Consider the following 17,013-nt stretch of genomic DNA (forward strand, 5'->3'; position numbering starts at 1 on the left):
GTATTCTTACAGCATCTATCAGATTATATAATAAAAACAGTAGCACTACTAACTCCTTGTTTAGAATGCAAGATATATTTCATTTACTTTGCTAAATTTTAACTAAATTCCTAGTGTAAAGAGAGTGCTAGACTGAACAAATTAGAGAATCATTAAATTTAAGTCATTTACCTGTATGGGGTGACTGCTTACAAGAGACCACACCCTGCTATGTAATTTGACAGGCTCTGTGAGCAATACTGGGGATGCTGAAAGATGTTACCTTAATTCCTTCACCCTGGGCTGCACAAGGACATACTCACCTCCATAGTAGAGTCCTGTAGCAGTGCACATCCGCCACTGTCCCTGATACATTCCTGCTCTGCTGGGGCTGCACATCTGGACGCTGACATCTGCAATCTCTTGGGGCTCTAGCGATCTCACCATCACCATGTTCACATGTCCAAATTGGTCTCCCCCGACATATTTAAGACAAACCCCTGGAGGCCAGGCCTCTGCCCCTGAGTTCAAGCAAAAGAAAAAAATATTAGGCAATCAGTGGTCCTACGCTGGGTGCAGTTCATTACAAAACTGTAGAAGAGGCCTCTTTGTCTCTCACACATACTTAAACCTATCCACATATCCTTGAGCTATATGACATCTTACACGACTGATCAGAATTATCAGAGTCAACAACCTCTGACCAACAGCCTATCCCTAAGAGAAAGCACAAATGGAAAAAGCAAAGCAGTTCCTCAAGAAGGTATGTTTGAGGTGACCCCAGGGAAGGCCACATATCACACTGAATCTGTAGACTCTAAGAATGATGTTCGAAAAGAGTCATGGAAATGAAGCACAAGGCCTCATCTTTGGAGGACTGCTTTCTCCACTAAGAAGTTAACACATGTCCATTTTCACTCGAAATTTTTAAGCTGACATTCAAAGTAAACATATGTCTGACTGTCCCCAGTTTTTCCACTGAGGCAAGAGGATGAAACACATGAGGAGTAATTTCTGTATTATTCTGATTTTAAAATTGCTTTTTCCCTGATCTATGACTTTTCTTCTGGAGTCCCTAACTATGAAAAGATCGAGGCTCAAGATACTCTGCAAATAAGACAGAGGAGTCAAGTGACGGTTTCATTTTCAGATTCAAATAGTAATGGGGAAAATATGAACAGTGGAGTGAACTCCCCTGATAACAGCACAATGACCCTAGGTCTGAGGGCTGATGACACCAGCCAGAGGTGCTTGTAGAAAGAATAGAAATGGCAAGATAGAGAACTGGCTTTGGGAGAAATGTCTTTCCCTTCTTTGTAAGTGGTACGGACCTTCTTTGATTGTATGCCTTACTAATTCAAATGTGAAATCTATACACTGACTTCTGACCAGTCATAGTAGCCACACAGTGATTAAATGTGATCTTTCCTGTGAAGTCTCTCCTATATATATACTCCTTCTTACTGTAGACAGAAACCTCTGTATCTTTTAAAATATATATTAATATACATTTATGTTATATATATTAATATATATATATAAATATATATAAATATACACTCATTATAAAAATAAATCACTATGAGGGGGAGGGTATAGCTCAAGTGGTAGAGCACGTGCTTAGCACACACAAGGTCCTGGGTTCAATCCCCAGTACCTCCTCTAAAATAAGTAAGAAACCTAATTACCCCCTCAACAAAAAATAAAAAATAATAAATCACTATGAAAAGCTGGATACAGCAGGACTCTCAGGACACAGCATGCTTGAAACTTCTAACAGCACTCAAGGATACTTCAGTACCTTATTCTCGAAGTACCAGCTGGTTCTGATACACTCGATGGCTTACTACTGAAAAGAGAACCAGAGAGAAAAGCAACCAATGCTCTACTGCTGAGATCTCAGCCCCATAATGAACAGCATCTTCTGTGCCTCCTGGATCTTAGGGGTAGCAGATGAAGCAGTGGTCACTAAAAGTGCCCTCTTAAGTTAACACTATAAAATTCAACTGCTGCTGGTGAAAAGTTTGTGGATGATATACTAGCAATACAGGCAAATTCTGTTTTTCATTTCTGGGGCCTGTGGCCTGGAAAAAGCATCACTTGTCTTAGGTCAAGAACAGTACCAGCCAACATGAAGCACCTTAGAAAACATCAGTCTTTAAAGACTAAGACCCAAAAAGAAAATTAAACTACTGTTATAGAGCTGAATTCACAATTATCTTTAAAACATATACACATACATCTGTAACAAGACAATATCCATTTATATGAAAACCCAAGAATGTCTGTTTTTGAACTTTTAAGGAAACATGGAAAACCAAAACTGTCTTGAGTATGGGAAATACTTGGCTGTCCTGGGCAGACAACCACAAGCAGCTGAGACAGTTGGATCTCTCACCAATGCAAAAGAGGGAGTACTGCTATATTCTCAGGAGACTGAGTTGGTAAATCATTAAATTATTAACAATTATGCAGCTATGGTTTTTTAGTATGTCAGACCCTACTGATGTGGTATTTGGAGAATCTTTTAAAGAAAAAAGTAGAAAAGTTATGCACCATCAACTCGAAAGTATTAATTTGCTATAAAATGAAGAACCAATAATCTGCCTTCTGAGAATTACCAACAGTTCACTATAACGTATAGTTCTTACAGCTCCAATTGTCAGCTCAGGCATCTCTGAGAAGATCAATGACACTGACTCGATACAGAAGGAAGGGAAATACTGATGAGAATGTTTGGTCTACCACACTGAGCAAACCTGAAAAATCTGGATTTGAGAAGTATAACATACAACAGGGTTTCAAATTAAGTCTGTTACAAACTGGCTTAATGAGGGAGATATATATCTAGAAGAAAGACTAATCTGTGTTCTATGACTTTCCAAGGTATCTCAAGCATGTATGACTAAGGCTGTGATTCTCCAGTTATCATGGAATATAATTTTATTTTTTTAAAAGTCAAAACAAAACAAAACAAAAGAACCTGTTGGGTGGCAATTCTGAGATGACAGAGAGCATAGCAAAATGAAATAAAAGTCCATCAGTTCCAGAAAGCCTGGGTATAAAAGATTACAGAAATAGTTTGGAGACAATAAGGAACATTCAAAGAGCAATAATACAGACAACAAGCCTCAAAGAAGATACTCTTTTTAGCCCCTATAAGTCTGGAGACTGCATTTCAAATAAAGCTACATGCAAACACGGACTGTCATTGATCTTGTCACCATTTTCTTCTGATAAAATAACTGGAACATAATAAAATTTGTTGAATGAATGAAGCTGAATTATCTTCTCTAAAGTTATACTGAAAAGAAAGGTAGAAACTTAACTATTTTAAGGAGACAAAAGAAAAATGGAGGGAATGGCTGTTCTTTCTCAAATCTTTTATCCCCAATTCTTGTTTATATTAACTTCTATACGGTTCAGAAAATAAAGATGACTCTGAAGCCACTCTCTCATTGACAATCACAACTACTTCCTTAAAGTCAGAGAAACACCAGTTATAATACGCTTAGTTTAACATTCACTGCATACAGCTGGACAACAAAGCATGGTTGTAACAACTGAGAAGCTGTAAGTGTTGGTAAAGTACTTTCATCTTCAGAGGGACAGTTTCAATTTTTCATTTTAAACTCCAGTTGTAAGGATTCCTGCTCAAGTTTCCCCAACTTCTAAAACTTATATAGTGCCAAAAGTTTGGATTCTGGAATTCTGTATTTATGTCATTAAATATCTTACTTCTGTTTTTTCTATGGTCTGATTCTAAGGACCTAAAAAATATTAGGCGTTCAATTTTAAACAATGTGTGACATTTATCTTCTTTGGGGAAGCTGCTGGGACAGCTATATGCAGTTCCTATCAATCTCACCATTGTAAATCTGAATGCCTGGTATGCCTAAAACATGACAACAGAGAGGTCCCATGAAAATTATTCATGAAACTCTTTCGGTGAGCACTATCTCTTAGAGAAGGTCATGAATGACAGTAAGAAAGCCAGAGGAGAAAGAGCTAAGGCCTACCCTAGCTCTGTGTTTCTACTCTACTACCAGAAAGAACTCAGGCCAGATCAGAATGATGCTGCAGAACCAGTGCATGTGCGTGCTTTCCCTCTCTCTCTAGTAATGTATCTGTCACTTAGTTATGGGAGGCCAATTTCTCTTTAATCAAATGGAGAGCATTTAGTTTACAGATACAAAACTGTTTTACAACTGATGGAACAATTTCAGAAGAAAAAGAACCTATTTGTTAAAAGTACCCTGAAAGGTACAATCTCTAGCAACTGTTGCCCAACTTTTCAAGAGGTGTACGGGAACAAAAATGTCCTTTTATATGAAGAAAGGCTGCAGATCCAGAGGTTGTTTTAAACTGGAGTTACTGTGCAAAGGCAGGAGGAAAAAGCAGCCAGCCCCAACAAAACAGATTTTCTCCAAGTCAAGGAGAAAGGCAAGCTCTTTGGGGTTCTGATTTGACATTCTATTCATTTTATATCAATCCCCATTAACCAATCTTCCAATAACCCAAAGAAATGTGTAGTGAGTGAGTAGATACATTAAGAGGCTTTCTGAAATATAAAATGGTTATTCTGGAACCAGATATGTAAAACATTTCAACAGTATTCTAAGAACTTTTAATATTTAAAACCACTATAATGAACTCATGGAAAGCCAGAACATCTCCAGGGTTTTCATTATTAAGGAAACATGGTCTTGGGTTAATTTTTTTAAATAAACAAAAATTTTAACAAATTATACTTTCTAAACAAACATTACTCATTTTAAAAATTCATGTCTTGGATTCAAAAGCATTTTTGATCAATAACACAGATTTTAGTAATTCAGAGAAGAAACATAATGAATATAAACTGACCTAAAGAGATTTTTTTAAAGAATATTTTTAAAAGCAGGCAACATTAAGAAAGATGAGAAATTAGGCAAAGTAAAGATAATCAAACTCTGAAAAAGAATTTCACAAAAAATGGAAAATACATGTTTTCCCATATTACCATGTGCCTCTCAAACTAACAATGCACCACATTGTTATAACCAAAAAAGAAAAGAAGCTAATGAATATTTACAAAGCCACTGATGTCCCCAGTCATCTACAACACTGGGTCAATCCAGATTATGTATATTTGATCAGTGACACACCAAACCTCCATCCAAGCTAGTTACTTCCAAATAAGCCAGAAAAACTAAGCATAACAATTTGGTATGTTAATTATTATATAAAAGGCTAGTTTAGACAGTCTTTCCCCATTATAAAAGAACTGAAGTATAAAGAACTGAAAAGCAAATAAAGGGTACTTTAGTAGGTTTGAGTCCCCAGAGTTTTGTATCATCTCATATCAGATTACCTTGATAGACAGGGTTCCCCAACTCCCACAAATTTTTAGCTAAATACTCCTTTTACCTAGTTTTCTATCTCTTAGAATTTCTTTGTAAGTCCTCATTAATAAGTAGTTTAAAGCATCCTCACCTAGTCAGCATAAATTGTTATTATATAGGACAAGAAATACTAAACTCATTCAAATTTTAAGTTATTAGAAAAGACTTTATCAAGTTAAAAAAGTAAACAGTTACTAGATACATATTCAGATATTATTTTCAAAGAACTACAGTTAATTTATGTTAAATTTTTCTTAAAGTCAGCAGTATATCAAAAGAATGCTTTAAAAAAAAAACAATTTCTCAATCTTTCCATCTTTTCCATTCTGGGCAAATCACTATACTTCTTACACTATTTTTCAAAATGGTGTTAACATCTGAGATAGCTCAATGAAAATTTCAGATAGTCATCCTTGTGGTTGCAAAGAAATGAGCTTTCAACAGAGCAGATGCTCACAGTTCTAACTACCTTGTTTTATTCAAGGATGTACTTCCTCTAGCCTACTGGAAATAACTGCAAAATTAATTAGAGCAGAAATAAAATGATGGAGTAAAAATGTACAGGTGGAGACACCACCACCACAACACACAGACCTGGCTCCCAGTTTCAAAAGAATATTGAATTGTGTTTAAATGTCATCAAGACCCAAATACCTCCTAATCTATGGGACAGATATTTCATTGATATTTGGGTCATCACGCTAGTATAAGAAAATGCTACATCATGTATAGGAGAAAGCTCCGTTATACAATCACGTACTTCAAACTAAAACACTTCCTTATTTTTTTTTAACTGCTAAGAAACGGAAAACGGAGCAAGAAAGATTGCTTATTATACATTACCAGAATTCTGGATCCGCCATGTTTTTATAAACTGAGTATCAGGAGGTATTGACTCTCCTTCACCTATGGTGACATCTTCAACAAAGGACATAGAGGGCACACTGATGTTTGGGCTCTCAAAGTCATAATAGGCGCCAATTGCTGCTTGTAGGTTCCTACAAAAAAAGAAAAAGAAAAAGACTTCAGTCCTCTCCAGAGCACATTATCCTGTCAAACAAAAGGAAAGAGACTGTTTCTTAGGGTGTGTTACAGAACCTGTGAATAGAAGGCTCCTGGTATGTAAATCTTCACAGAGCTACTGATTCTGGCTGAGGAACAACAGGAAAAACACCAGTATCAATAAACTTGTGCATTATTTTCTTCCCAAGGTACCCACATAACAAGTAATAAACATTAGCACCATCAGCAACAACGTAAGGAAATCTCCCTCTTACCCACAAGGATAGCAAGTTTGCTTAAGGAAGTCAATAAAAAAGGAGCTCCTCTGACTAAAATTCAAAGAGGCTCCATTTTTTAAAACATTCTAATTAATTTTTTTAAAAAGCAGTACCTGCATATGGTTACCAAGTTTCATGCAGTAAAAAATAGCCATCTTATCTGTTCTTTCCTACATACACACATACACACAGGGAATCATTCATTCACATTACTTTCTTAAATATCCTTTCAGAACTTCCTTATGCATATACAAGCAAATGATATATATTGTTATTTCCCCCCTTCTTATACAACCAGTAGCATATTATACACTGCCCTTTGCTTTATTCCCTCCTAAGTCAGTTCACAGTGAGTATCCTGTTTTTTACAGCTGTATCCACTGTATGGATACATCATTATTTATGTAACCAGTCTACTTTTAGTTTGTTTCCAATCTTTAGTTCTTCCATATATAAGCTTAAGCGCATACAGTTATACGTACAAGCGCATCGGTAGGATAAATCCCTACAAGTGATACTGCTGGGTCAAAGGGCATATATTTATGGCTCTATCACATATACCTAAACTTCCCTCAATAAAAAAGTTATATACTCAATAAATATTCCCACCAAGGATGTACAAGAGGGTCTACTACCCCACTTACTCATCAACAGTGTTTGTCCAACATTTTGGATTTTGGTTGATCTGATAAAAAATAAGATCTCAGTGGGGTCTTAAAATGGTTTTCTCTTTTTACCAGAGAGTTTAAATATCTTTTACATGTTTATAAGCCATTGTAGTTTCTTCTTCGAAGCATCATTTTGTAAATGTTGGTGTTCTTTCTAATTATTCATAAACTCCTTTATGTCAGAAGGAACTACCAAGCACACAAACCAAAGTTCCAACTGAACAGAATCACGATTGACAGCTTGGTTCAGCAGTGCCAGAAACCAAAGGCCACTAAGGGGTTTAAGTAAGCTGTGTTCATTACAGAGATCAAAGAAATTGCTGGTAATTACATTAACTGCTTCTCTTATGGTCTTCCTCAAACTCGTGACATCATGCCTAGTCCCCACAGTAGACAACAACACAAATTACATTTTTCTAAACATAACCCAACCATAAACCACTGGATTCAGTGGGTTGTTTTTAATTATGCATAAACATAGCATGAAATACCCTCTGACAGTACACAACTGTTCAACAGACATGCTATTAACAGAAAATACTTTCTGCTGGGGGCCTGCCTGTTCTTCCAGGTGTTTGCAGCTGCCAGAAAGGAAAGCTATATTTAGAGCAGCTACCTCAGGTCAAGCCTCACGCAATGGCAGCCTGTAGTATTAGCCAGTAATGAGTGGAATTATGCCACCACCAACTGCCGGCCTGTCGTGTGTGTGCTGGATAAAACTTACATGGAGCTGAGCCGGGCCAGGGTCCAAATTGTGCCTGTTTGCTTGATCACTCAATAGGAAGGTTTGGACTTTAGTCTTTCCAGCAACTTCCTTATCTAGCTGACTGTGATCCAAAGTGAAGAATATGTGACTGGTCAAACTTTGGGGAGGCCCATCCCATACCACCCATAAACAGGTTTCGGAGTACATGTGGAATCAGCCTTACCCCTAGAGATCAGGGATAAAATGAGGGAGAGAAAAGTAAGTCTAGTTTGCGTTTTGTTCTTCTGAAAACTTTTTGTAAAAGCTAAGTGTCCACCTTTTTGCAAAGATAATTTTTTTGACAAAGATCTCCAGCAAATAGCCTGCTGAATTGTCTTCTGTTCACTTGGCTGTAAAATATGCTTGAGAGGGAAGAAACTATTTGTGCACTCGGGACAAATGCCAATTCTCACCCTCAGCCTGTGTCATATTTCACCAGTTGGCTCTGCCTGATATCAGACAGGACTTCTGTCTGTACAAACACTAACAAATGGAAAAGTCCAGCAACCCTACTTAGGCAGATCCATCCCCCTCCTAAAATCTCCTTTCACACATTCCAACTCTTCCAACAGCCAAACCAACAAAACTGCTTACTTGTACCTGTATTATACACGAAATTCAGCCAGAGGAAGATTAAAAAACATTTTTCAAGCCTAAAGTGAAACTGAAAGTAGTGAACTAGACTTCTGGAAGGAAGCAGGAGTGAAGGATGACAAAGCATATTCGTTTCTCCAAGTACAAGGCAGAGTGTGGATGATAGCTGGGTGGTAGTCTAAACCCCTCAGGCAGGCACACAGCTCAAAATGTGGGTACACAGCTCATCAGCACTAAGACCATTTAGATCACAGCCTCATTGGCTAAGAAACAGTAGGAATAGACTAAACAGCTCTAATTCACTGTGAGAACAAGTAGACATGATAGCATGTATTCCCATTCAAAACAACGTAATACTCAACTATTATTAGCCAATAAGAAATTCTACATGAAACAGAATTGGCTGAGGACATAGAAAAGGGAGAACACAAACTTAGTATTCAGTCCAGCCTGAAAGTTTAAACTTCCAGGTTCCTTAAGTATTTTTGCTCAGGAAAAGCCTTTACTGCAATTTCAGATGGTTAAAACACCCTAAAGAACAAAGGAGACAGCGTAACAGGGAGGGAAAAGGCAGAGTCTAAAATAAATGATGGTGACGGTTATACAACATTGTGAATATACTTTATGCCACAGAACTATATACTTTAAAATGGTTAAAATGGTAAACTTTCAAATGGCTTTGTTTAGAGGGAGCTCCTACACCTGGCTGTGGGGCTATGAACAAGCAGCTAAGCATCTGTGTCAGTTTATCCACGTGCTGAGGTTTTCTTCTATAAGGTTGGCTTATATTTTATATTACAAAGTTGGTGTTATAAGCCTAGCTGTGAAGACTGCATGAGGCAATGTGTGTAATGCCCTAGGGTGGCAGTCATTCATGCAACAAATATTTAATTAATGAACATTTATCCATATGCTAGGCACTCAACCTTGGACTAGTTATAGAATGGACAGCAAAACAGAAAAGGGCCCTATCCGTTTTTATAAAGCTTTAAGCCCATCAAACCAGGGAAACTTTCAAACAAGGGTAACTCCAACTATCTCTCACACTGAGGCTTATCAGTCTAAGGCAGCTTTTCTAAGGTAGGGTAAAAAAAACGGGACTGGTACACAACATAGTTCAACTACACTGATAATCAGGTTAACCTGATTTAGAGCAGAAGAGTTTGGTGATGTTGATATGTTTCTTGATGAAATGCAATTTTGTAACTCATAAACAATACTGTCCAACCTTCATTTTATAGATGAGGCCAGAGATGCACTGACAGGTAAATGACTTGCCCCAGGCCAGAAAGTCAATTATTAGTAGAACTCAGAGCCACATCTATTTAAAGGCATAAAACTTTAAATTTACCCAGAATTTTCCAATTATCTACTAACATTCTGAACACCTAATTTTCTTAAGAACATATTAATTACCACTATGAATTCTATAAATGAATTAGTTGTAACTACTCATTAAGCTGAATTCTTGAAAATGGTCAAACACCTGATATTGCACATATTCACAGAGAACATTTATTTTTGTACTATGTATACAAACATAAGTCAGATTAATGGTCTTATGAAGAAAAATCATTTATGTACACAATATACAGTCAGGAACATTATTCCAAAAATATGGGGGCAGAAAATAGTTAAGAAAACCAGGAAATCAGAATTGAAGAGGGAATACCAGAAGTCTGAGTATTAGCTCAGATTCTCAGCAAAATAAAATTAGATACCTTCTCTTTCCATTCTCTGAACAAGGAAGAAACTCAAAAGGATCCAAATGATTTATAAGGGAAAAAAACAACTATCCATCTTATTTGAACATAAAAAAGGAAATCAGAATAATGAATCGATCCACTTAAACACAAACAAGAGCATCTTCAGGCTTCAAGCAATACTTATTCCAAATTTGAAGAAGTTTCCCTCACCCATGGAATGTCAAGGATACTGCTACTAAGGCACTAACCCATCCAGGAATCAGGAAGATCTTACTATCTTTAAATGACTGAAAAAACCTGACTAGAAAAAGGATCTGTTTTAGACAGAGGTTCTTACTAGGGCTTTCCAACATCAATTCAACAGGCATCTAACTTGGAAGACCGAAAACCAGGGTCAAAAAATACATACTTGTGACTACTGTGAATTTTAAGGCCTAGGAAGAAACAAAGAATTTCATTAAAACAAAGATGAACGCAGGTACGGAACAGAAGTTGGGCCAAAGAAGACTTGAAATATTTTCAAACCAAAAATTAACTCATAGATGATACTATTTAGTATGTGAAGACAGTAAGCCTTAAAAAGAAAGAAACTTGTGAAAGATTTCATTGAGAGGGGCAACAAAATTCATACCAGCATCTACTTACTTCTTAGAGCCCCAGCAAATCCAAGACTGTTTCTTCTCTCTTCTTTTCCTGGCTATTTATTGACCTATTAGTTTTATCACTTTTTAGAACTGGTCCTTCTAACTAACATCAGTAGATATACTTTTTCTGAACAGAAAGTAAAAAACTAGCATTCTGCCATGAAAAACCAAGGCAGTGGCACTGTTCTAGATTTAAAGAGAGTAGCAATCAAATGCAATATATGGTCCTTGATTGGCTTCTGATTCTATAACAGAAAAACAACCAAAAAAGGTTATAAATGATACATTTGGGGGCAACGGAGGAAATTTAAAACATTTTTAGCAGTAGAGAATTTTTGTAAATTATCTTATTATGTGGTTATGTAAGAGAATGTCCTCATTTTAAGAGAAGCATGCAGAAATATTTAAGGATGAAGGGTCATGATGTCTACAACTTAAAAATAACTCAAAAAAAATTTATATAGAGAAAACAAATTACAGCAAAAATGTTAACCACTGTTGTTGAAATAGGTGATAAGGAGAAGGGTATATATTCTGATTCTTTAAAGTTTTCTGTAGGTTTGAAAAGTTTATAATAAAAAAGTAAATTAAAAACAAAGAGAACAGAAAAAAGAAAAGGTATCTTTTCTTTCCCACCACTGGAAGATATTAAAAAATTTGGTGCATTTGAATGACTGCAGCCATCTGGGGAACATGAAGGAAACTCAGGAGACCTAAAGAGGATGAGGCTAATAGTTGAGGATGCTAGATTAGAAAAAGAGAAATCATAGCCGTGTCCTTGATGATATAGTTGAATCCCTAAATTAGGCAACCCCAGAGCTATCTTACATTGGGTATTGTCATTTGAGAAAATACAATTGGCTTATTGTTTATGGTGGTTATTATTCTTGGGGGTGGTGTGCAGGTTCTGAGGATAAAGCAATTCAACACTGATATTGCAGAGTTTTATTTCTAAATGTCTTTGGCTAATATGTCAGGATTAAACTATTTTTCCTTTTTTAAAACAACTGAGACTCTCTACCACCTCTCTCTACTTTCTAAACTTTTAAATCACCTCATACCCATTAAAGAACACCCCATATACATTAAGTAATCTTGCCTCATTCTTCCTTCCCCCCGTATCCCCTGACAGCCACTAACATGCTCTTTGTGTCTGCGAATTTGCCTATTCTGCATAGTTTATATAAAAGGAATCATAACAATATGCAACCTTCTGCATCTGGCTTCTTCCATTTTTTTTTTAACTGAGGTATAGTCAGTTTACAATGTTGTGTCAATTTCTGGGGTACAGCACAATTCTTCAGTCATACATGAATGTACATATATTCATTTTCATATTCTTTTTCACCATAAGCTACTAGAAGATATTGAATATATTTCCCTGTGCTATACAGTATAAACTTGTTTATCTATTTTATATATACCAGTCAGTATCTGCGAATCCACTTAATTTTCTGAGATTCATCCCAAATGGTAGCATGTTGATTAGTATTTCATTCCTCTTAGTGGCTAAATAATAATCCATTACATGTACATATCACATTTTGTCTATCCACTAATCTGCTTATGGGCATTTGAGTTGTTTCTACCTTTTGACTATTACAAGTAATGCTATAATAAAAATTCATATGCAAATGTCTGTGTGGGAATATGTGTTCATTTCCTTAGATATATACCTAGTAGTAGTTCTTCAGTGTCACATGTAATTCTATATTTAACTTTTTGAAAAACCACCAAACTATTTTCCACAGCTGAACCATTTGACATTTCCATCAATAATGTACAAGGCAAATGGTCCTATTTCTCCACATACTTGCCAACACTTTTCTTTTTTGAAGTGATATCTGACTGTGGTTTTGATTTTCATTTCCTTGATGACCAAGGATCCTAACTTTTCATATATTTGTTGGCTATTTGTATATCCTCTTTGGAGACATGTCTATTCAAATCCTTTGTGCATTTTTTTGACCGGGTTGCTTATCTTCCTGTTGTTCAGTTGTAAGAGTTCCTTATATATTCTGGATACCAAATCCTTATCAGACATATGATTTACAAATATTTTCTCCCATTATGTGGACTGTCTTTTCATTTTCTTGATGTCTTTTTTCTCTTTAACGGAGGTACTAGGGATTGAACCAGGACCTTGTGCATGCTAAGCACATGGTCTACCTCTGAGCTATACACTCCCTCTTGATTATGTCTTTTGATGCATGAAAGTTTTTAATTTTGTTGAAGTCTAATTTATCTAGTTTTTCTTTTGTCACTCGTGACTTTGATGTCAAATCTAAGAACTGAACACCAAATCCAAGGTCATGAAGATTTATCCCTATGTTTCTTTTAACAGTTTCATTGTTTAGTTTTTATTCTTAGGTCATTGATCCACCAGTTAATTCTCGTATAAGGAGTCAAGTAGAGATCTAACTTTTTTTTTTTTTTTTTTTTTTTTTGCCTGTGGTTACCTAGCTGTACCAGGTACAGGTGATAAGATCAAACATTTTTAAGAGACAAAGTTGGACAAACTCTTGGGTATGAGTGGGATTCTGCCCTATTTGTGATCCTAGCTAGCCCTTGGTGACACTTGCATGGCAGGTGCAATAATCAACAAAGCTCAGATATGGGAAATTGAGTGGGTGAACAAGTTGAGACATGCACTGTACCACACCATAACTCAAGTATGGTATGCTTTTGTCCTGATCACCCTAAAAAATATTTCCTATTCCCACTAAACAGTTTCTAGGACTGAAGGAATCAACAATACTTATGTCAGAATTAGTCAAACTAATTATAAACACAAAAACTTTTCCCCTATCTGTTAATCAACAAGTATAATAGTTTTCTTTTATATTTCTTTGATTTAAGTTTTCACTCACTCATGACTCCAGGTACTAGAAATGTAAAGATAAGCATGACAAAGTCTTTGCTACCAAAGAACAATCTATTAAGAAAGATTTGAAACTCAGTAATCACAATTCAATGCAGTAAATGTCAGAGAAGAAATATAACCAAGAATTATAAAAGTACAGAAGAGAAAATGCCTAACTCAAACTGAGGAATTCAGGGAAAGCTTCATCAACCAGGTAACAACAGAACTGTACCTCGATGCACTGGTTAACCACCTAGAGAAGGGGAGTAAAGGGGCATTTCAGATAGAGGGAGAGAATGTGCAAAAGCATACAGATGTATGACAGTTGAAAGAACAACACAAACTCACAAGCAGCCAGAAAAAGAGAGGCCTGACAAACTGCCAACTCAGGTTCCAAGATATTCCGGTATCATTATTAGTTCTCATTTTTAATCAGGCTAGTTTAAGACAGGGGTTCTATTCACCACCTCCAATAAAGTCCTAACTGATACAAGACTAAAGCATTGTGAAAGGTAAAAACCCACAATGAATAACAAAGTCAAGGTGAGGTAGGAAGAAATGGGCTCCCCTTCCTCTCAGTTTACAAAGGTAGTAATCCTCGTATGTGCAAAGCAACTGGTTATACTGCATATGCATTCAAAAGCCAGATGGAGCTTTAGGAGCTTGGACAATATAAAGGAAACTGCCCACAGAAGACTGTGCAAACTTCAGTAAGGTTCTGCAAGACAATCCAACCTGCAAAACACAACCCAATCCAATCTAGCCTTCCTGAGAGAAGATATGACACACAAGATAAATTAAACTTTCTGCCTAACGCCAAAGATCTAAAACCTGTAATGGTCAGATTAATTAGAGACTTTGCTGAATTTCAACAACTGAATTCTCTGCATAACTAAGAAACTGAGGCCCTGATGAATACACTGTAAAACAGACCCTTTCAAAACACTTCTCAAAGGGTCCCCCAAACTGCCATCCCCTCCCCCTCATTATAGAGCATATCTCAAAGAAATACAGCTGAGGAGAGGGGAAATGTAGGGGATGACATTCCACAGAAGATTTGAGAAAGCTCTAAATCCAGAATTATCCATCCATGTCCTGAGTAGAGACCTTTAATCTGGAAAGATAAGCAGAGCCAAGGGACCTAACCCAGGCCTAGCAATTCTCTTTGGCAATCTTAGAGACTAAAATCTAATTATAATATTATTGGCATTGGTTATTTATCAAAGGGAATGCCCAAATATGAAATGGATAAAGGGTGAACTTAAGGTTTAAAGGAATTCTATCATCAGGAGCCTATAATTATTATACTCTAGTCAAGCCCTAGGGCCAAAAAAGTAGCATCTTATAGGAGGGGGAAAGCTAGAGCAGCATGGCCCTCATAAAGGGACTACCTCCCACTCTGCCCCTATACCCCCTGTGCTCCTCTCAAGTATGGTCATGAGGAATAACAGATACAGGAATTTTTTCTGGAGAAAGCCAGGCCAAGGCCTTCAGTTCTCCACCAGTGAAATGAGTTAACAGGTGACCATGATACCTGCTGACTGTATTTTACTGCTCCTGCCCTACAGAAGATAATACATACCTTGTATTCTCTCTGCTTGCATTTCCCAGGCTGAGAATAGTGCATGGTATTATAGAAGGTGTTTAATAAATATCTGTAGAATGGAATACACTAGTGACCAAAATACAGTTGACCCTTCAACAACACAAGTTGAGCTGTGCAGGTCCACAACACTCAGATATTTTTTTAACAGTAGATACTACAGTACTACACGATCAGAGATTGGTGGAACCCATGGATTTGGAATTGTTGATATGGAGGGCCAAATATAAGTTATACACATATTTTCATCTGCATGGAGGCTGGAACCCCAACCCCCAAGTTGTTAAACGGCCAATCGCATTTTTCCCTTCTTTTTATCAAATTTTCCCATTAAAATTTTATACTGGGACTACAGACATACCTCATTTTATTGAACTTGCATTATTGTGCTTCACAGATGATCGCGTTTTTTATGAATTGAAGGTTTATGACAACCCTGCAGTAAGCAAGTCTGTTGGTACCATTTTTCCAACAGTAATTACTCACTTTGTGTCTGTGTCACATTTTGGTAATTCTCACAGTATTTCCAACTTTTTCATTATTATTATACTTGTTACGGTGATCTGTGATCAGTGATCTTTGATGTTTCTATTGTAATTGTTTTGGGATGCCATGAACTGAACCCACATAAGACTGCGAACTTAACTGATATATGTTGTGTGTGTTCTGACCACTCCACCAAACAGCCATTTCCCCATGTCTCTTCCTCTCCTTGGGCCTCCCTATTCCCTGAGACACAACAATATTGAAATTAGGCTAACTGATAACCCTACAGTGGTCTCTACGTGTTCAAGTGAAAGGAAGAGTCACACACGTCTCACTTTAAAAGAAAACCTAGACATGATTAAGCTCAGTGAGGAAGGCATGTCGGAAGCCACGACAGACCAGAAGCCAGGTTGCTTGTACCAAGCAGCCAAGTTGTGAAAGCAAAGGAAAAGTCATTGATGCAAATGAAAAGTGCTACTCCAGTGAACACACAAATCATAAGAAAGTGAACCTGCCTTATTGCTGATATGGAAAAAGTTTGGGTGATCTAGATAGCAGATCAAACAGCCACAACATTCCCTTAAGCCAAAGCCTAATGCAGAGCAAGGCCCTAACTCTCTCCAACTCTGTGAAAACGGAGAGGTGAGGAAACGGCAGAAAAAAAGGTTAAAGCGACCAGAGGTTGGGTCTTAAAGTTTAAGGAAAGAAGCCATCTCCATAACAGAAAAGTGCAAGGTGAAGCGGCAAGTGCTGATGTAGAAGCGGCAGTAAGTTATCCAGAAGATCTAGCTAAGAAGGTGACTCTAAACAACAGATTTTCAAAGTAGGTAAAACAAGTCTTTTATTAGAAGAAGATACCATCGAGGAATTTCATGGCTAGAGAGAAGTCAAGGCCTGGCTTCAAGGCTTCAAAGCTTCAAAGGAGAGGATGACCCTCTTGTAAGGAGCTAGTGCAGCTGGTGGCTTTAAAATTGAAGCCAATTTCATGCTCATTTACCATTCTGAAAACCCTAGGGCCCTTACAAATTTTGCTAAATCTACTCTGCCTATGCTCTGTAATT

General features: G+C 36.9%; 1 protein-coding gene across 5 annotated transcripts in view; it reads right to left on the reverse strand.

Annotated features, from left to right (window-relative positions):
- The window catches only part of ILRUN (inflammation and lipid regulator with UBA-like and NBR1-like domains), a 92,988-nt gene that overhangs the window by 49,971 nt on the left and 26,004 nt on the right, over nt 1–17,013 (reverse strand). For 4 of the 5 annotated variants that reach the window (XM_074348515.1, XM_074348518.1, XM_074348516.1 and 1 more), the window contains exons 2-3: nt 6,207–6,361; nt 303–500 (exon numbers count right to left, since the gene is read on the reverse strand). In XM_074348515.1, coding sequence (XP_074204616.1) covers nt 303–500; nt 6,207–6,361 — 353 coding nt within the window. The remainder of the gene's footprint in view (nt 1–302; nt 501–6,206; nt 6,362–17,013) is intronic. The other variant, XM_074348517.1, reaches the window with a different exon arrangement.

The sequence above is a fragment of the Camelus bactrianus genome, chromosome 20, assembly GCF_048773025.1.
Source record: "Camelus bactrianus isolate YW-2024 breed Bactrian camel chromosome 20, ASM4877302v1, whole genome shotgun sequence".
NCBI classification, from domain to species: domain Eukaryota; kingdom Metazoa; phylum Chordata; class Mammalia; order Artiodactyla; family Camelidae; genus Camelus; species Camelus bactrianus.